At 36.9% G+C, this 20991-nt stretch overlaps 1 protein-coding gene across 5 annotated transcripts in view; it reads left to right on the top strand.

Moving 5' to 3' along the window:
• SOS1 (SOS Ras/Rac guanine nucleotide exchange factor 1) overlaps positions 1 to 20991 on the top strand; it is a 151100-nt gene that overhangs the window by 52462 nt on the left and 77647 nt on the right. For 3 of the 5 annotated variants that reach the window (XM_019942786.3, XM_019942784.3, XM_019942785.3), the window contains exon 2: positions 16052 to 16177. The exons of 1 other annotated variant lie outside the window; for it this stretch is intronic. In XM_019942786.3, coding sequence (XP_019798345.1) covers positions 16052 to 16177 — 126 coding nt within the window. Of the gene's footprint in view, positions 1 to 12348; positions 12376 to 16051; positions 16178 to 20991 lie in introns of those variants that run through there. One more of the 5 variants, XM_073791434.1, reaches the window with a different exon arrangement.

Here is a 20991-nt window from a genome sequence, read left to right on the forward strand (position 1 = left end):
GAAATTGGACCCCTCTTGCATTACTTATGGGAATGTAAAATGGTACAGCTGCTGCAGAAAACATGGTGGTTCCTCAAAAAACTAAACATAGAATTACCATATATTCCAGCAATTCTACTTCTAGGTGCAAGCATACCTGGGTTCTAGATCATTGCAATAAAGCAAATATTGCAGTAAAGCTAGTCACATGAATTTTTTGGTTTCCCAGTGCTTATAAAAGTTATGTTTCTATTACACTGTGTTCTGTTAAGTATGCAATAGCATTATGTCTTTAAAAATATACATATATTAATTAAAAAATAATGCTGTTGGGAAAATGGTGTTAATAGACTTGCTCCACACAGGGTTGCCACAGACCTTCAGTCTGTTAAAAAAACAAAAAACAAACACAGTATCTGCTAAGCATGATAAAGTGAGGTATGCCTGTATATACCCCAAAGAGTTGACAGCAGGGACTTAAACAGACATTTGTACACCAGTGTTCATAGAAGCATTATTCACAATAGCCAAAGGTAGAAACAACCCAAATAGTCATTGCTGGATGAATAAATGGATAAACATAATGTGCTATGTACATACAATAGAATATTATTCAGCCTTAAAAAGAAATGAATGAAAATTAATGTAACCTCTCACATCGCTAGGCTAAAGAAGAAAAAAATCACATGGTGATATCAGTAGAGGCAAAAAAAAGTATTTGACAAAATCCAACTCTCATTCATGATAAAAACTTAGTAAACTAGGGATACAGGGGAACTTCCTCAACTAGATAAAGAATAGGTACAAAAAAAGCTACGGGCTTCCTTGGTGGTGAAGTGGTTGAGAGTCTGCCTGCCAATGCAGGGGACACGGGTTTGTGCCCCGGTCCAGGAAGATCCCACATGCCGCGGAGTGGCTAGGCCCGTGAGCCATGGCCGCTCAGCCTGCGCATCCGGAGCCTGTGCTCCACAACGGGAGAGGCCACAGCAGTGAGAGGCTCGCATACCGCAAAAAAACCCAAAAAAAAACCCTACAACTAACATCATACTTAATGTTGAGAAAGTCAAAGCATTTCCACTAAGATCAGGAACAATGCCAAGATGTGCCCTCTTAACACTGCTTTTCAGCATCATACTGGAAGTCCTAGCTAATGCAATTAAACAAGAAAAGGAAATAAATGGAATGCAGGTTTGGAGAGAAGAAATAAAACCATCACTGCTTGCAAATGACATGATTGTTTATGTAGAAAATCTGAAAGAATGGACAAAAAAAAAAAAAACAACTCCTGAGAATGGACAAAAAAACTCCTGGAACTAATAAGTGATTCTAACAAGGTTGCAAGATATAAGGTTAAATTACAAAAGTAAGTCACTTTCCTGTATATCGACAATGAAAAAGTATAATGTAAATTACATAGAATGTAGAACGTATAAAACCAAGAGTGAACTCTAAGGATTTTAGGTGGTAATGATATGTCAATATAGATTCATCAGTTGTAACAAATGTACCACTCTGATAGGGGAATGTTGATAACAGAGGAAGCTATGCATGTATGCGGGCAGAGGGTATATGGGAAATCTCTCTACTTTCTGCTCAGTTTTGTTGTGAAACTAAAATTGCTCTAAAAAATAGTCTTTTGATCATTAGGAGTTATCAGTTTAAAAAAGAATGAAATCTGGGGCTTCCGTGGTGGCGCAGTGGTTAAGAATCTGCCTGCCAATGCAGGGGACATGGGTTCGAGCCCTGGTCTGGGAAGATCCCACATGCCACGGAGTGGCTAGGCCCGTGTGTCACAACTACTGAGCCTGCGCGTCTGGAGCCTGTGCTCCCCAACGGGAGAGGCCGCGACAGTGAGAGGCCTGTGCACCGCGATGAAGAGTGGCCCCCACTCGCCGCAACTGGAGAAAGCCCTCACACAGAAACAAAGACCCAACACAGCCATAAATAAATAAATAAATAAACTTATTTTTTTTTTAAAGAATGAAATCTGATATATGCTGCAATGTGGATGAACCTTGAAAAGATTTTGTGAAGCAAAAGAAGCCAGGCACAAAAGGATAAATTTGTATAATCCCAATCATATGAGGTACCTACAACAGTCAAATTCATAGAGACAAGTGATTACCAGCGACTGAGGAGAGGAAGGAATGGGGAATTATTGTTTAATGGCTACAGAATTCCATTCTGGGATGATGAAAAAGTTCTGGAGATGGATAGTGGTAATGGTTGCAGAACAGTGAATGTGCTTAATGCCATTAAATTGTGTACTTAAGAATGGTTAAATGGTAAATTTTGTGTGTATTTTACCACAATTTAAAAAAAGCAAAACACTTCAGGTAATTGTTAAGCATGGTTTCGGTTAGAGCCACTGATATATGGGAATTATATAATGCAAAGTGGGATAAACTGTATTTTGTTGGTACTATATCTAAAGAGAAATTTGTCAAATTGATGAGTTCAAGTACATACAATCTTCATCTGTTTTTAATGTTCAGCTGCTGTAATTTGTACCTCACTGCATGTGGTAATGTGAATAGTGACTACTTACAATTATTTAGCATTCTGTCATTTAAAGTACTTTCAGTTATATGACTTCATTTGATCAAGTGTCTCTGGAGATGGGTAATGATATTGCCTTTTTCAGGTGAGAAACTTGAGATTTAGGAGATATGACTTACCTAAGACAACAAATACATACATACATACAGGTAAAGTCAGACCTCCAAGATAGATCTTCTGACAGCAACTCTCATTATTTCCCCCATTGGCGGTCTCCAAGAAAATAGGAGGTCTTGTTTAAGTTATTAGAAAGATCCCATGAATTTAATTGTTTTGTGAACTGAAAAAATGAAATTTTTAAATGAATCATAAGACTTAATACTTTATTTTGCAGACTATCATTTGACAGCTCTATTGTTCTTGCCATATTGCTTAATATTTACAAAATCAAGATACACTGATTCTATATAAGGAAGTATTTTTATGAAGCATAAACATGTGATACTTTATAATAAATACTAATTAATGCTAGTTATCAGGAAATCTGAAGCATATCTATTATTGTGTGGAGCTGTTTTCTTCTCTTGCATTGAACTAATCTCTGTACCCAACCATTTGTGTATACTGTGCTTTTCATTATTCTTTTAGAGCTTCTCTATGAAGAACGTATTCAACACATTGGAGCCCAAGAGTCAGTAGGTTCCCTTCTTTGCCAGGGACATTTGGCCATGCTCTAGAATAGTAGAAAGATGTAGGGAAAAGCCACTTCTGATATTCTAGTTTAATACTCATACCCCCATAGCCTTCCTAGCTACCATCGTGGAATTGGTGTGGTAAGGGAACTGTGGGCTACAGTTTTCAAAGCATTAAAAAAATGCCTCTAGGGGGCTTCCCTGGTTGCGCAGTGGTTGAGAGTCTGCCTGCGGATGCAGGGGACACAGGTTCGTGCCCTGGTCCGGGAAGATCCCACATGCTGTGGAGCGGCTGGGCCCGTGAGCCATGGCCACTGAGCCTGCGCGTCCAGAGCCTGTGCTCCACAACGGGAGAGGCCACAACAGTGAGAGGCCTGCGTACCACAGAAAAAATAAAAATAAAAATAAATAAATAAATGCCTCTGATTTCTGCTGGATAGTATGGGATCTGTAGGAGGAAAAAAAGTTTTATTGTTTTTTTGTGACATTTTTGTTTTAACAGTGATATGATATCTACTTCTTGCTATTTTCATAGGAGCACAGTGTGATAAACTTATTAAAAATAAAATTCCAGGCTTGTTTACCCATATATTAAACTGATTGTTTGTTAGTTTCATATCTCAAAGATATCTCAAGCATAATGAAGTCCAGATCATCCAGATCATCATATAATCATCTCAACAGATGGAGAAAAGTGTTTGACAAAATTCACCCTCCATTTATGATAAAAACTCTCAACAAAATTGGTATAGAAGGAGTGTCTCTCAATATAATAAAGTCTATATATGACAAGCCCAGAGCTTACATCATACTCAACAGGGAAAAGCTAAAAGCTTTTTCCTTAAGATCAGGAACAAGACAAGGTTGTTCACTTTTGCCACTGGTATTGGCACTGGAAGTCCAAAGCAGTGAGATAAGAAAAATAAATAAAAGGCATCCAATTTGGAAAGGAAGAAGTAAAACTCACTATTAGTGGACGGCATGATTTTATATTTAGAAAACCCTAAAGACTCCACCAAAAAAAAAAAACTGTTAGAACTAATAAATCAATAAAGTTGAAAGGTACAAAATCAATATACAAAAATCTATTGCATTTTTATACACTAACAGTGAACTATCAGAGAAATTAATAGAGGAATCCCATTTACCGTTGCATCAGAAAGAATAAAATAGCTAGGAATAAATTTAACCAAGGAGGTGGAAGGACCTGCACACTGACAATTATAAGACATTGACAAAAGAAATTGAAGAAGACACATGTAAATGGAAAAACATCCTGTGCTCATAGATTGGAACAATTTTTCCTTGTTTTTTTTTTTTTGGTTTTTGGTTTTTTTTTGATTGTGGTACGCGGGCCTCTCACTGTTGTGGCCTCTCCAGTTGCAGAGCACAGGCTCTGGACGCACAGGCTCAGCGGCCACGGCTCACGGGCCCAGCCGCTCCGCGGCATGTGGGATCTTCCCAGACCGGGGCACGAACCCGTGTCCCCTGCATCGGCAGGCGGACTCTCAACCACTGCGCCACCAGGGAAGCCCGATTGGAACAATTTTTAACATATTGTTAAAATATCTATATTACCCAAAGCAATCTATAGATTCATTGCAATCCCTATCAATTCCAGTGGCATTTTTCACAGAAATAGAGCAAACAATCCTAAAATTTTTATGGAAGGAACCACAAAAGATCCCAGATAGTCAAAGCAATCATGAGAAAGAGCAAAGCTGGAGACATCACATCACGCTCCCTGGTTTCAGAATTATATTACAAAGCTATCATAATCAAGACAGTATGGTATCAACATAAAAGCCATGTAGATCAATGGAACAGAATAGAGAGTTCAGAAATAAACCCACATATAGATGGTATATTAATTTGCAACAAAGGAGGCAAGAATATGCAATGGGCAAAGGACAGTCTCTTTAATAAATAGTGATTGGAAAACTGGACTACTAACTTATACACAAAATTTAACTCAAAATGGATTAAAGACTTGAATTTAAGACCAGAAACCATAAAACTCCTAGAAGAAAAACATAGGCAGTAAGTTCCTTGACATTGCTCTTGGAGATATATTTTTGGATCTGACTCCAAAGGCAATGGCAACAAAAGCAAAAATTAAAAAATGAGCTACATCAGGGTACCCAACCCCCAGGCCACGGACTGGTATCAGTCCGTGGCCTGTTAGGAACCAGGCCGCACAGCAGGAGGTGAGCAGCGGGCGAGTGAGTGAAGCTTCATCTGTATTTACAGCCGTTCCCCATTGCTCGCATTACCACCTGAGCTCTGCCTCCTGTCAGCATTACGGTGAGTTGTATAATTATTTCATTACATATTACAATATAATAATAATAGAAATAAAGTGCACAATGAATACAATGTGCTTGAATGTACCACTCCAGCATCCCCGGTCCATGGAAAAATTGTCTTCCACAAAACTGGCCCCTGGTGCCAAAAAGTTTGGGGACTGCTGAGCTACATCACACTGAAAAGCATATGCACAGGAAACCATTAATAAAAAGCAACCTACTGGATGGTAGAAGATATTTGCAAATCATATACCTGATAAGGACTTAATATACAACATATGTAAGGAACTCATACAACTCAATAACAAATAAAACAACCAATCTTATTAAAAAGTGGGTAGAGGGTCTGAATAGACATTTTTCCAAAGAAGATACACAGATGACCAACCATGCATATTAAAAGATGCTCAAGATCACTAATCATCAGCGAAATGCAAATCAGAACCATAGTGTGACACACCTTATACCTGTAAGAATGACTATAATCAAAAGGACAAGAAATAACAAGTGTTGGTGAGGATATAGAGAATAGGGAACCTTTGTGCACTGTTGGTGGAAATGTAAATTGGTGCAGCCACTATGGAAAACAGTATGGAGGTTCCTCAAAAAATTAAAGATAGAACTACCATATCATTCAGCAATTCCAGTTCTGGGTATTTATCTGAAGAAAATGAGAACACTAATTTGAAAAGATTCATGCACGCTTATGTTCACTGCAACCAAGATACGGAAACAACCGAAGTGTCTATCAGTGAATGAGTGGATAAATAAGGTGTAGGATGTGTGTGTGTATGCACACACAGAATGGAATACAATAGCCAAGATATGGAAACAACCGAAGTGGCTATCAGTGAATGAGCGGATAAATAAGATGTGGGGCGTGTGTGTGTATACACACAATGGAATACTAATCAGCCATAAAATGAATGAAATTTTGCCATTTGCAGCAACGTGGATGGACGTTGAGGGTTTTATGCTAAGTGAAATAAGTCAGAGAAAGACAATTACCATATGATTTTACTTATATGTGGAATTTTAAAAAGAAAACAAATGGACAAACAAAATAAAACGGAACTCATAGATACAGAGAATGAATCTGGTTGCCAGAGGGGAGGGGGGTTGAGGGGTGGGCAAAATGGGTGAAGGGGATCAAAAGGTACAAACTTCCAGTTATGAAATAAAGTCACAGGGATGTGATGTACAGCATGGTGGCTATAGTCAGTAATGTTGCATTACAAATTTGAAAGTTGCTAAGAAAAATTTTAAAAGTTATTATTACAAGAAAAAAGGTTTATAACTTTGTATGTGACATATGGTAACTAGCCTTATTGTGGTGATAATTTCACAATGTATACAAGTGTTGAATCAATATGTTGCACACCTGAAACTAATATAATGTATGTTGATTATACTTTTAAAAAGAAGATATCAAGCATAATGAACTAAACTGTTAATCTCCTTGTCCTCCCATTTACTAAAAAATCTGCTTCTTACAGTTTTCCTCATCTTAGTAAATGCATCTGCATCTGGTGCATCTGGCCAGTGATTTGGGCCCTACGTAACCCTCTCTAATTTCATTTCCTTCACTCTCCCCTTCATGTCTGTACACGCTGTTCCATTTGCCTAGAATATCATTCCTCTCACTTCGCCAATCCACTTTTTACCTAAATTCTACTCACCCTTCAGATATCAGCTTTAATCTTCATTTCCAGAACTACCCGGTTAATTTAGGCCCCTTTTGTAGCTTCATGACATCTTTTAATAAGAATAACAGTAATAGCTGCAGCTAACATTTAGTAAACCTTGACTGTGTACTGGTACATGATACTGTCAGAAGGATTAAGTAATTTTTTAGGGTTACACCCTGATAATTTGAAGAACTGAGTTTGAATTTAGACAGTTTACCCCACACTTAACCTCTTCACTGCTCTGCCTCTTACTGTGTAGTTACTTTTGTGATTACTTGTCTTGTTCCCCTCTTGTACTTCTAAGCTCTGTGAAGGCAGAGACTATGTCTATCTTATATTCCTAGTATCTAGTTGAACATATGCATAAGTGCATTGTCGTATTTGAGATGTAGCCTCATTTACTCAGAAAGTTTGAAAATGGATAAAATTTACAAGAATGTCACCTGGGATTCACAGATGACATTGACCATTTTACCTTCTAGAAATGAAAGTATAAATGTGTAGAAATCTATTTAGTTCATCTCGTAAATCAATTTACTGTTAGTGATTATACATCAAGGAACCCGATCTATTTGGAGAAGATTGAATTTGAAAAAAAATTTCCCCCTGCCTTTGATTCACTAGATTTTAGAATCTAATGCTTAGAGGTTATGGGCAGTCAATTGGTGAGTTTTATTAGATATTTTAGTCACAAACTGCCATCTGTTGCTATTTTGGGGAAAACTGTCAAAGAATAGACAATAGACACACATGTGTTATGACTTCCAGCTTTAAAGAAGCCTCTTAGGGCTTCCCTGGTGGCACAGTGGTTGAGAGTCCGCCTGCTGATGCATGGGACATGGGTTCGTGTCCCGGTCCGGGAAGATCCCACATGCCGCGGAGCTGAGCCTGTATGTCCGGAACCTGTGCCATGGCTGCTGAGCCTGTATGTCCGGAACCTGTGCTCTGCAACGGGAGAGGCCACGACAGTGAGAGGCCCGCGTACCGCAAAAAAAAAAAAAAAAAAAAAAAAGATGCCTCTTAGACGGAGATCAAAACTTAAAGTAGAATAGAATGAGTGGGAGCACTAGGGTAAAAAAGATGGGAATATTATAAAGAGCTCCTGCCTGTGTCAGGACATCACTGATAAGGGATTTCTCTTACTTTTGGAAGATTCTTGGGTATGAAGATTAAGAAAATGCTTTGAAGAAGAACTAAAACTCCTTCTTGAGTCAGTTCTTTGTTTTATTGATGGGAACTCTGTTATCACAGAAAGTAATAAAAAATTGTCTAGGAAGGCCATACTCATTGTTTTTAAAGCAAAATAAATGAAAGATGATGTAAACTTGGCACTTGACACGTGGTTGGAATTTGATGTGCATAGTTATTTTCTGTGGGAAAGGACTTTGAATGTTGTCTTTCCCATCGCTGATGTACACACAGCAGAAAAGCAATCATGAAATTTTTTATTTAAATGAAAAAATTTAAATCTACATTTTATATTTACATAAAGTTACAAAAGTGCATAAATATGACACTTATTTTCAGTACAGGTTTTTTTTGGTTTTTTTTTTTTGAGAGGGAGGGGGGAGTTTGTTCATTCTTCCCCCTTTTTTCTTCCCTTTCATCCACATTCCTGCCCTGCCAGGTCCTTCTAACCCATATTAATAACCTAGGTTATATTATTCCATATTTTTCTCCATGTTGTCATGTTCATATACAGATGTATATAATACATTATACATACATACAAGTGTGTATGTGTTTGTATTGTGTGTTTGTCGTTTTTTGAGTGTTCCTGTACTTTAAAGTTTTCTGTCTTACTCAAGAATACCTTATGGAAATCTGTTACATGGCAAAGCTCTGATTTATTCTTTTTAACAACTACAAAGTTGTATTAGTTGACCAGGGCTACCATATCAAAGTACCACACACTGGGTGGCTTAAACAACAGAAATTTATTTTATTACAATTCTAGAGGCTAGAAGTCCAAGATCCAGGTGCTGCCAGGGTGGATTTCTTCTGAGGCCTCTCTTCTTGGCTTATGGATAGCTATCTTCTCCCTGTGTCTTCTCCACAGCCCCCAAAATAAAATATAATAAAACTCTAAAAATCACTTCATAAAAAACAATTTCTACTTTGTTTCCTTAGATATAGTACAAGAACCTTAAACTAAGGTGTTAAACTTGAATTTCTTACCTTTCTGAAAAATATTACCCTCTTCTAGTATTTCCTATCCTAGTGAAATTAGTGGTTCTCCCTCATTGCTGTTCTCACTACCCCCAAAATAATTATCCAAACTTACCTCCTCACCTCTTTTACATCTCCCACTGCTTCTACATTGTTTCAGGCCTTCATTGTATCTTTTTACACAGCCTGCAGCATCCTTCCAACTAGTTTTGCTTTCTTCACTTTGATCTTTGTTTTAACCCATCCTTTATACTGACACCAGAGAGATTCTTCAGCAAATAGATCTAATTATGTCAATGTCTGTTTGAAACCCTTCTATCATTTTCTCCTGGCCTGATCACTTCTCAACTTCTTAGCATGACACACAAGCCTGCCCTTTCCAGTCTTAGCTTTTCCCAGGTGCAGTCTTTGATTCAACTCTTACAGTTTCCCCAATACATCATTTTATCTTGGCCTCTATGCCTCTTTATATGTTACCTCTTTTAGTAAAAGCCCTACTTCCTTATCTGCTTCCCTGTTGCACCTTATTCATCCTTTATAATCCAGTTCAAGTGTGTTTTACTTGTGAAGACTTCTGATACTCCTCACACACCATCAGCAAGGATCATTCTTTTTTTGGTTATCATTGTACCGTAAATATAACTCCATTGTAACCTCATAACGCTGTGTTAAGTCACTTGTTGACATGTCTAGCTCCTCTGTGAGCTGAACTCTTTGAGGGCAGATGTCATGTTCTCATTCATCTTCGTGTCCCCAGCAATGAGAGGAAATCAGGGGGGAAAAAAATGTTACATACATGGGCCTAAAGGCTAATTAACAAGCCCTAAGAAATGCGAAAATATTTTCAGTCAATTTTGTTTTTGGAAAAAATTTGTTCTCTGATTTGTTTTATTGTTGCTTTTAATTTTTTTTAAACAAAGGCTTTTTTGCTTTGATTTTTAAATAAACCTCAAAATGAGGAGAAATAAGAACCTAAAACATCATACATTGACTAATTGTAACAATGAGAAATTGATTTAACAGTCCAAATCTTTATTATTTGCTATGGTAAAGGTTTTGAGCATACCAGTTTTATTTCAAATTCTGTTATGTGTTTAAATAAAAGTAGCAGATCTGGGCTCAAGATGTGACAAAGTACAATCCAGAAGTTTTCTAATTCTTCAGAGAGCCATTAGCTAGAAAAGGCTGTGAAAGATTCATCAGAATTCAACTTAGTGTTTTCTAGCAGTTTACCCAAGGGGTTCCTGAATACAGTTAGAGGACTCATGGATCAAACAGCTAGGAATTGTTATAGATCTAATCCCTTTGCTATTCCAGATTCCATAAATCTGACAATAATAGCCACAAAGTTGCTTCTGAATTTGTTAGAAATTACTAGAGACAAAATGAACTGTCAAGACAGAAGCCGGCAGTCCTTAAGAAATGTTTAAAATTCAGTGGGTGGCATCTTTAACTGAATATGATGATTATTCCTTAATCGAATATGATGATTATACCTCAAAAGAATTACAGTCATGATCATATAAAATTCTTATTAATGCCTATCATTCATTTTTTAGTGAAGTTTTTGCATTTACTTTACTCAAATTACCTAAGATAAGTGCATTTAAAGAAGCATATGAAGTTTTCTATGTCAGTAAACCTAAGTATAAAATATAATGTTTTTGAAAGCTGCATGTAAAGGAAAACCCCCATCAACTTTAAACCCAAGTCTAAATGCATATTATAATTGCTCTCATACACACACCCTTAGTGAATGTTAGTTGTAGATAGCTTCTAAAGGCTGTCATCAAATTTGGCAGTGTAACCTATTCTGTATAGTCTTGAATACTTCGGATCATTTGATCTATTAAATATCTTTGAGTACCATTTAGATGGAATGGAACACTTTAGGTGTTACACTATCTTATAGAAGAGAAGTGTTTTTTTATCCTATATGTATAAGGAAATGGAATGCTTCTTCTGTCTGCTCATTAAAGAAATCTCTTAACACCATCTTCCTTGAAAGAATAAAGAGCAAAGTCTGTATTTTAGGAATTGGTGTTCTGCTTGTCTTTAAGCATTTACCATTGTACATGTTTTTCAGTCAGAGATTTTGAAGTATTGTTTTTAGAGAATTAAAATAATTTATTAGTCTCATATGAATGAACCTTACGATTCTAATTTGACAGATTTAAGATGTGATAAAGGTTAATCTCCAGAAATTTAGGTGAACAGTTGGCATCATGCATTATTTTCTATTTAAGCCTAATTCTTTGTTTGATTTATTTACCTAATAGGTTTTATTTGGCTATTAGTGACCATCAACGAATAAAACTGTTTGAATTTGAATTTCTAAAATTTCATGTATCATACAAGGTGTCAAGCTTAACATTTTAACTATAAGTGATAAGCAGTATCACGGTTTTTGGTTTGTTTTTTTAAACCATAGCATTTCACCACTGTATTTATATACAGTTCATTTGATTCTACGTAATAAACATTGATTTTAGTTCTGACTGCCTTTATATGTTGATGGTTTCTGCCATAAGGATTTATTCTCCTGAAATCAACCAGACTTCTAGCATTACCACCACCCCTTTTAACTCTTAATTCTGAGAAAGAGATATTTTCTTCCTTTCTCCCCTATAACACAGAGGCTTTGAGTATTCCCTGAATGTCAGGGGTTTAGAGTGAAAAGCAAAGAGAAAATGATTCTATAAGTAGATAAACAAGGCCTTGCGTAATGGGAGCATCAATAGAGGAAATAGACAAGGGAACATGTAATTATAACTCAGTAGGACAAACCCAATAACAAAAATGTGATACCTAGTACAAGGATTAGCACAGAGCAGAGTATAAGACCCATAGAGCAGGGGCTGTTTTTTATTAATCTCTATATATCCAGTATTTAATAGGTTCAATAAATCAGTTAAATGAATGAGATTAATTCTGCTTTAGAAAGAGACAACAAGCAAGAAAGTCTACCCAAATGACACGAGGTCTGGGGTTTGAAAGTCAGGCGAAATGGGAAGAGAATGAATGATAGCCATGGAGAACAGTGTGAGTGAAAACTGCATGCCATGTTTCACAAACTGTGAATAGTATGAATTGCTTCAGCATAAAGTGTAAATTGAAGAGCAGTTAAAGATGGAGCTATATTAGTGAAGAATTATACAGTTTCTATGGGTTTCTTTGAAAAACAGAGAACATTTAAAAAATATAATCTGATCAATTTACATCTTCTTGAACACTTTCTAAAATGTGTTTTGAGGTACCTAAACCACTTCCTCAAAAGGCTTGATATTTTTTAAAGTTAATTAGAATTATTATTGATTAAATATTTTCATCCTTTTTTTATATATAAATATCTTTATTTTTTGGCTATGCTGGGTTTTCGTTGCTGGGTGTGGGCTTCCTCTAGTTGTGGCGAGCGGGGGCCACTCTTCGCTGTGGTGTGCGGGCTTCTCATTGTGGTGGCTTCTCTTGTGGTGGAGCATGGGCTCTAGGCGCACAGGCTTCAGTAGTTGTGGCACACAGGCTCAGTAGTTGTGGCTCGCCTGCTCTAGAGCATAGGCTCAGTAGTTGTGATGCATGGGCTTAGTTGCTCCGCGGCATGTGGGATCTTCCTGGACCAGGGCTCCAACCCATGTCCCCTGCATTGGCAGGGAGATTCTTAACCACTGCGCCACCAGGGAAGTCCCTAAATATTTTCATCTTAATATTTATTATCTCTAGCAGTTTAGTTTTATGTCACATTTTTAGTATATTTACAATTTTATGTAATACATGGGATCGTTTGTGTAATCAATGATCACTTTACCCATTTTGAATGATTTTACCTTTTCAGATGATAAGATTTATAGTGCTGCATTTACATTTATGACATGCTGATGTTTCTTAAAGTATGACCGCATACTTCAAGCCAAGCTTTAGGGACTTCCCTGGTGATCCAGTGGTTAAGACTCCACACTTCCACTGCAGGAGGTGTGGGCTCGATCCCTGGTTGGGGAACTAAGATCCCATATGCTGCGTGGTGCAGCCAAGAGAAAAAAAAAGCGAAGTTTTATATAGAAGCCCACTATATAAATAGATACAGTTCATGGACATTCTACTCCTTATGCTGAAGGAGCTACTAGGACTCCTCCACGTTGACAGTCAGGGGTTTAGTGGAAGGAGCTTTGGCCTAAATACCAGGAGGCCCAGGTTCAGCATTACTAGTTAGCTACAGGATTGTGGGTGTGTCCTTTTTATTATCTGCTAAATAAAGGGACTGAGCGAAATGACTTCTAAAGTCTCTTTTACTTATAAAATTATGTTGTTTTATAAATCTGTAGCTGTATTTTATGTGATGCTGGAGCCTTGAATAGGAAAGTAACCCCAATTATAGCTACATTTTCCGGGACTACATCTTGGTGAAACCAGGGGCTGTCTGTACTGTTTTTCATTTGTGAGATATAGTTTCTCTTGTTCAACATTTATAATAAGTTCCTCCCCACTCCCCCCCCCCCAGCCCATGTATAGTTGAGATTTTGGTAGGATAGGTGGAGATATCTAGCAAGTATTTTGATATATGGGTCTAAAAGTCAGGAGAAAAGTCAGGACTACAGGTAGATTTGGAGTCATCCATGCAGGTGATAAAAATGTGGAAGTAAATGAGATTAGTTGGCAGAGAGAACAGAAGAAGGGAGCAGACAGACAAGGAGGGACTCCACATTTGAGGGGTGAAGGAAGATATGGAACTCTGTAAGGAAAAAGAAACAAAGAAATAAGAGAAGCAGATAATAAGAAAAGAGAGTTTAAAAAAGTCGAGAGCCCTCCACCAAAAAAAAAAAAAAAAACCCACCATGAAGTGTTAGGATTCAGTTGTCAAGGAAGATAAGTCAACCATGAAGTTAAAGGGTATCTAAGAAAACAGTTTAAGCCAATGAGGGCATGCAATTCAATGTATAAAAATAAAACTGTTCTCAAAAGTTCCAGGGTTTTTTTGGTTTCATTTTTAAAAGTTCTTTTTAATCATGCTTAGTGTTGAAGAGGAGTCTGTTTACAAACAAGTTTCGTTACCTACACAGATTAGTCAGAATGTGATGGCCTGGTGAATAGAAAGCTGAGAAACATGAATTCTGGGTTCTAGTCCATACTCCATCCATTATTTTAACTGCACAATCATTCAGTCATCTAATAGGGTGAGAGATTTGTAAGCAGATCAGTTACAATCAGGTTGGTAATAGCTATACCAAAAATGATAAAAAGTACTTGGGCAGATGATTTAAGCCTTTTGGGGCTCAGTTTCTTCACCTGTAAAATAATAGTAAATTGTTTCAAACGTCATAATTAATGTAGCACCCCTCACACAGTTCTGAATTGTCATAATGTTATTTGCCTCTAAAATACTTTTCTTTAAAAAGTATTATAAGTGCATATATATGTTTATATGCATGTCTATGTACTTTTAATATATATTTTAAAATTCATTATATGGTATACTTTATAATAAAATTTCTCCATACATTGAGGCTGTCAAACCCTCAGCTAATGAGGTGTATGTAGTAGGACAGACCATACTAAATGCTCTTGGCTAGTGAGTACTGTGTACTTTCATCCAATGAGAGCTCTGAGAGCTCTACCGTCCTTTAGAGAGTTGAGCATATTTTGAAACATGTATTGTTTGTCTCCTGAAACTGATTTTTCTGCCCTTTTCTAAAGTAGGGAACAGTTTTGACCCATAGTGAGTGACAAAGGGATGCAAGTAAAGACTATCATGCTGGTTATTAAAATGTAAATTTTACAAAAACCGGTGGCCTAAGATGCCTCCAAAGAAATGGTTGAGGAAAATGAAGGTAAAGATTATTGGGCATTTATGAATGAGTGACCATCAAGTTATCTTCCTGAAGCATAGACAGTCTCACATTGTCAAAAGTGCCCATTTTGTGTCCTTTGATGTCGGGTGACTTTGTTCAACAGACGTTTATCAAGCTTGTATTATGTGCCATGTACAGCGCTAGATGCTGGGGTTACTTTGATGAATAAGATATATCCCAGTTACTTTGGTGAATAAGATATATCCCTCTTGGATTTTATCATTGGGTAGGAAAGATAGAGTTAAACAAGGGACCCATAGGAGGTCAATTTTTCCCAAGCACTGTGTTGACTAAGTGTTCTAACTACCACTGGTTCTTGGCAAAAACCATATAAACTGCATCTTTTATCCCCAGCTCAGCCTCTCCCTCCCTCTCTATATTCCCACACTCCAGGATAACCATGGTTTAAGAAAAAAAAAGGAAATTATGCAATTAAGTATCTGAATCTCTAGAAACATGTTAATAAGCATGTATGGTGCACGTGGCTGGGAAAAAGGTTAAGAATCCCAGACTTGGGTCATAACATTCAAATCTGTATTTGCAAGCCAGACCATGTTCTTGAATACAAACCCACACTTAAAAAAACAAAATTATGGGCTTCCCTGGTGGCGCAGTGGTTGAGAGTCCGCCTGCCGATGCAGGGGACATGGGTTCGTGCCCCGCTCAGGGAAGATCCCACATGCCGCAGAGCGGCTGGGCCCGTGAGCCATGGCCGCTGAGCCTGCGCGTCCGGAGCTTGTGCTCCACAACGGGAGAGGCCACAACAGTGAGAGGCCCGCATACCGCAAAAAAAACCCCAAAAAACAAAATTATTTGTTTCATTTGTCTAATTAGATGAAACAAGCCTACATTTTAATTACTTTGCTTTTTGTTTATAGGTTCAGGGGCAAGTTCATCCTACTCTTGAGTCTAGTGATGATGCTCTTCAGTATGTTGAAGAATTAATTTTGCAGTTACTAAATATGCTATGCCAAGCTCAGCCCCGAAGTGCTTCAGATGTAGAGGTATGATAAATTTTGCCTTGTGTCTAATATGTGTGTTTATTGTAATGTCAGTGAAGGGGGAAAGAGTTTGCTTTTCAGTTCCACAAAATATATATATGGTATTTTAAAATAATGACTGGATTTATTTTAACTTTCTATTGAGTATATGATAGCTTGTATATGTTTTTGCTGTCAAACTATTCCATTATTTGCTTTTAATCTAAAATGAACTTTTATTGGCCTCTAAACACTGCTTCTTGATGCTAGAATGACAAATACACCTTTAAGAGTGGAATTTGTCAAGTGTTTTTATTTGTTTGTTTTTTAAAGCCAGCTGTCATTTCAAAAACATTTCAATTAATCCTTTGATCTTCAGTTGCTAGGTGTATTTTAGATAGAAGTGAACCACTTTCCACCAATTGGAAGGGAGGGAAACATCTAAAAATCTAGGAAGGAAGTTCTGTAATCTACAAAGATGACATGGCTCCTGTCTTTTTAGGGCTTATAGATTAGTGGAGATACAGGTAGGTATATGGGCGATAACATAATGTGATGTACTATGAGAAAAAGGTATGTGGGAAACGAAAAAATGGGTAAACTAATAACACAGGCTTTGGGGCTTAAGGTGAGCTTCTCAGAACAAGGACCATCTAAATGGAGTTCTTGAGGAGTCAAGATTGAGAGGAGAAGAAAGGAGGCTTGAGTACCAACTATAGAAAACGGGAGATAGAGCTGGAAATACAAAAGGAGTTTTCTGGCAATGATGAAGGATCATTTGACTTTAAAGACCTTGAATGTATAGTATACAAATCTTTGCATTTCTGTGACATTTCTTCTGCAGTACTCGTTTGGGCACAAAAAAGGATGGTTGAGTTGAATGGCATTTCACCATGGATATATAATGGCAGAACAGTAGGGCAAGAGAATTGTGGAAATTGGTAGCAGCAGTGCTTTACAACCCTTTTCAGGACACAACACACTAGAATGTAATCATGATTTTGCGGTACACAGTGACTGGGGAGGAGGTGTATCTCTGTCTACCCCAGGCCCTGCTCTGTTCCCCTGAGGGGTGAGGGATTGATATATAGTTATATTCAGTAGGAAGCTCAGCTGAAAAGAGCATCAGAGAATCAAATTGGATAAGGAAAAAAAGTGAAATTTACAAACAGCTGATATTTGAGTGCTTGCTATAGTATCATACACTGGTTTAAACACTTCTATGTTTATGTTTCATTTAAAGTTTTTAATAACCCCATGAAGATATTGCTGTCTTTTCCTTTAATAAGATATAAGGTCCAGAATATAAGGTCTTGTTCACTACCAAATCCCCAGCACCTAGAATATTGTCTGGCACTAAGAAGGCACTCAGAAAGTATGTGTTGAATGAATTAATGTGGAAACTGAAGCACAGAGAGGTTAAATAAGTTGCCCATGGTTACAGCTAGTAAGTAGTGAAGCCAAGACTCTAACCCAGAAAGCCTAAGCTTTCTGGGCATAAATTCTACTGAACTATTCTGCCAGGTAGGAGAGGGGAAGGTAGATTGGCAAAACATGGAGGGAACAGTATAGGATTTCCCAATAAGATCAGAGAGCTGATAACACTAGAATACCTGAGTGATAGAAATAGAAGAATAGATTGAGATCAGAGACAGAGTTGTTAGAATTTAGGATTTCTAAAGTAACATAATTACAAAAGCAGGATGTGGCCATGTGGTGGTAGCTGGACTAGACATGAAGGTCCCTATAATGAAGTGTTCAAGGAGTTAAGAGGTCAGAGTATTTTATGTGTCCTTAATTTAAACAATAAAGTCACACAGGATGATGGCAGGACTTTACATGAGAGTGGAAGAGTGATATTCCAGAATCAGCTTGGGGAGTGGAAAAGATGCTAAATCCATCTTCATGTGGGTTTTGGGACAAGGGCATTTCCTGCTCTAGATGTCTTTAGGGGAGATCCAGATTTCAACTGAGGCAAAGAAATATTAAGCAACACTAAGTTACAGAGGTTGTGGATGTAGAAAAGATTGTGTACTATGGAATAGTAATTCATTTTGATTTTTAAAGTAATTCAAAGTAGGTTTATATATTTTTATCCCATTTTTCCATTGAATTATAAGTAAAATACCTTTTATTCATAATTTCCTTTAGGCACTTATTAACATTGGGTTTTCAGAGTAGATCTTGAATAGAAATGGTTGCCTGACTCTCCTTGTTAACAACTCCGTTTGATCTTTTGGACCCTGATTAGGTTCTCCCACAGTGTTCATAAAATGTAGCATCCAATCCTATACCTAGTGTATTAGAATGGGGTTACAGATCGCATCATCATTCTGATGTTGGTATATTCCAGGTATTTGCTAGTTTGAAAACACTACAAACTCAAATTCAGCTCTTTCCAAATAATGTTGTGCTGTACCTATGTTTATCTAATTTTCTCCTTTTCATTAATATAAAAACTAACAATTTTCCAGTATTGAAGGAGATCTCCATGAATTCTCAAAAATTACTAATGAGTCTCTCAATCTTCCACTTGCACAGATTTAATCATTATGTAGGTACTCACGATTCTAGATAATAAGGGATATTTCATGGCTTTTTAATACTCAGAAAACTTCTGAGATATTGAAGATATTTACCCTCTGCCCTGTTGTGTTATTTATAAGCAAGTAACCTGGACATTTAAAATAGATGTAGCCATGGGATATTCCAGTGAGCTGATGTTGTGGTTGGGAATGGACTTTTTGAAAGAGAATATATGACAGTAATAGAGTTAGCAATCAGTTGTGTAATAGGCTTCGTAATTTCAAAGTACTGTTATAGACATTTCTGTGCCCTTCCAACAATCCTGTGGAGTAGTTATTGTTCTCCTTGTTTTATATATTAGACAGTTAACCCGCAGAATGGTAGAACGGATTTTTTTAAAAAGATGGAAATCTAGTTCTTTTCCAATCAATAGTCAAATACCCTTCTTTGTGTACCGTTCCTGGAAGGGTATTTATTTAAGAATATGGAGATTGGAGATATTTAGATGAATATAATAGTGTCTTTAGATTCTTTTATCAGGAAATAATTTTCTTTAATTTCTTTAATGCATTTATGGAGCTTTCTTTTAAAATAATAAGGGCCATGACTTTAGCAAGCCCTTCAAATAAATTTTGAGGTAAGGGATAATTCATAAAAAAAATTAATTTGAAGGCCGTATAAAAAATGTGCTTTAAGAAATAGAGCAGTCTGATTTAGTGGAATATGTGAATTTTACTTCTGAAGAATACATTTTGATTACTTTAAAGTATAAGCATAATTCAAAGTAGGGTGGCAATTCTTGCTTAATATTCGGCCCCTAGGGGATTTGTTTCAATGAAAAACTAAAAGTGATTTTTAGTTGCCCTATAGTTTTAGGAAAATAGATACTTCAGAAGTGCTTGAAAACTAATGGGTTACATACGTATCTATAATCTTGCTTATGCTAATTTAAAAGTTTTGATAAATTGTGCTACAGGTTATTACAGACTATGAACTATCGTAGTTCAAATGAATGGGATTTTGTTTTGTTGATGTAGCTAATGTTCACTAATCCATGGCACCAATATTGGAGTATCCACTATTTGTCAGGTAGTGTTCCAGATGAATAAGGTAGTATATATAAACTCCCTGGGAATGCAGAGAAGGGGTATATGTTATTTGGTCCTGTCTTTTTAAAATTATGTTTTAAAAGATAGTGTATAAAAATTCCTCCAATCTGGTTTGCTCTCCCTCTCCTCATTTTGTATATTTAGTCGTTTTAAAAGTAGAAGTAAAACCAGTAGTATTTTTTCTGATATATCCCTGATAAAGTATATATTTATTTATTTAAAAATTTTTATTTTATTGAAGTATAATTGAGTTACAATATTGTCTTAATTTCTCCTGTACAGCAGTGATTCAATCATACATATATTGTTTTTCATATTCTTTTCCATTATGGTTTATTATAGTATATTGAATATAATAGTTCCCTGTGCTATACAGTAGGACCTTGTTGTTTATCCATAAGTATATTCTTTTTTTTTAAAATTAATTAATTAATTTATTTTTGGCTGCGTTGGGTCTTCAGTGCTGCTGGTGGGCTTTCTCTAGTTGCGGTGAGCGGGGGCTACTCTTCGTTGCGGTGTGCGGGCTTGTCATTGCAGTGGCTTCCCTTGTTGCAGAGCATGGGCTCTAGGTGTGCGGGCTCCGTTGTGGCACTCGGGCTCAGTAGTTGTGGCTCGTGGGCTTTAGAGCACAGACTCAGTAGTTGTGGCGCGTGGGCTTAGTTGCTCTGTGTCATGTGGAATCTTCCCGGGCCAGGGCTCGAACCCATGTCCCCTGCACTGGCAGGCAGATTCCTAATCACTGTGCCTCCAGGGAAGTCCCCCATAAGTATATTCTTTTAAATTTCTTAAGTCTTGTTCTTTCATAATTGTACTTGTTTTTATTTCTCTCTGGTTGACTAGACTGATTTCCATTTGTAATATCTTTTTTTCCTGTTTCCCTTTCTCGCCTGTGTGTCCTGTATTTAACCAACTTTAATTTCTTAGGACACTGATAGATTTTTCCTCTCATTTAACTCAGGCTTTCTTGGACTCTTTTTTTTTTTCATATATATATATATATGTGTGTGTGTGTGTGTATATATATATATTCTCTTTCAGATTCTTTTCCCTTATAGGTTATTGCATAATACTGAGTATAGTTCCCTGTGCTATACAGTAGATCCTTGTTGGTTGGTTATCTATTTTTTTTAACATCTTTATTAGAGTATAATTGCATTACAGTGGTGTGTTAGTTTCTGCTTTATAACAAAGGGAATCAGCTAT

Source organism: Tursiops truncatus, chromosome 14 (genome assembly GCF_011762595.2).
Source record: "Tursiops truncatus isolate mTurTru1 chromosome 14, mTurTru1.mat.Y, whole genome shotgun sequence".
NCBI lineage: Eukaryota > Metazoa > Chordata > Mammalia > Artiodactyla > Delphinidae > Tursiops > Tursiops truncatus.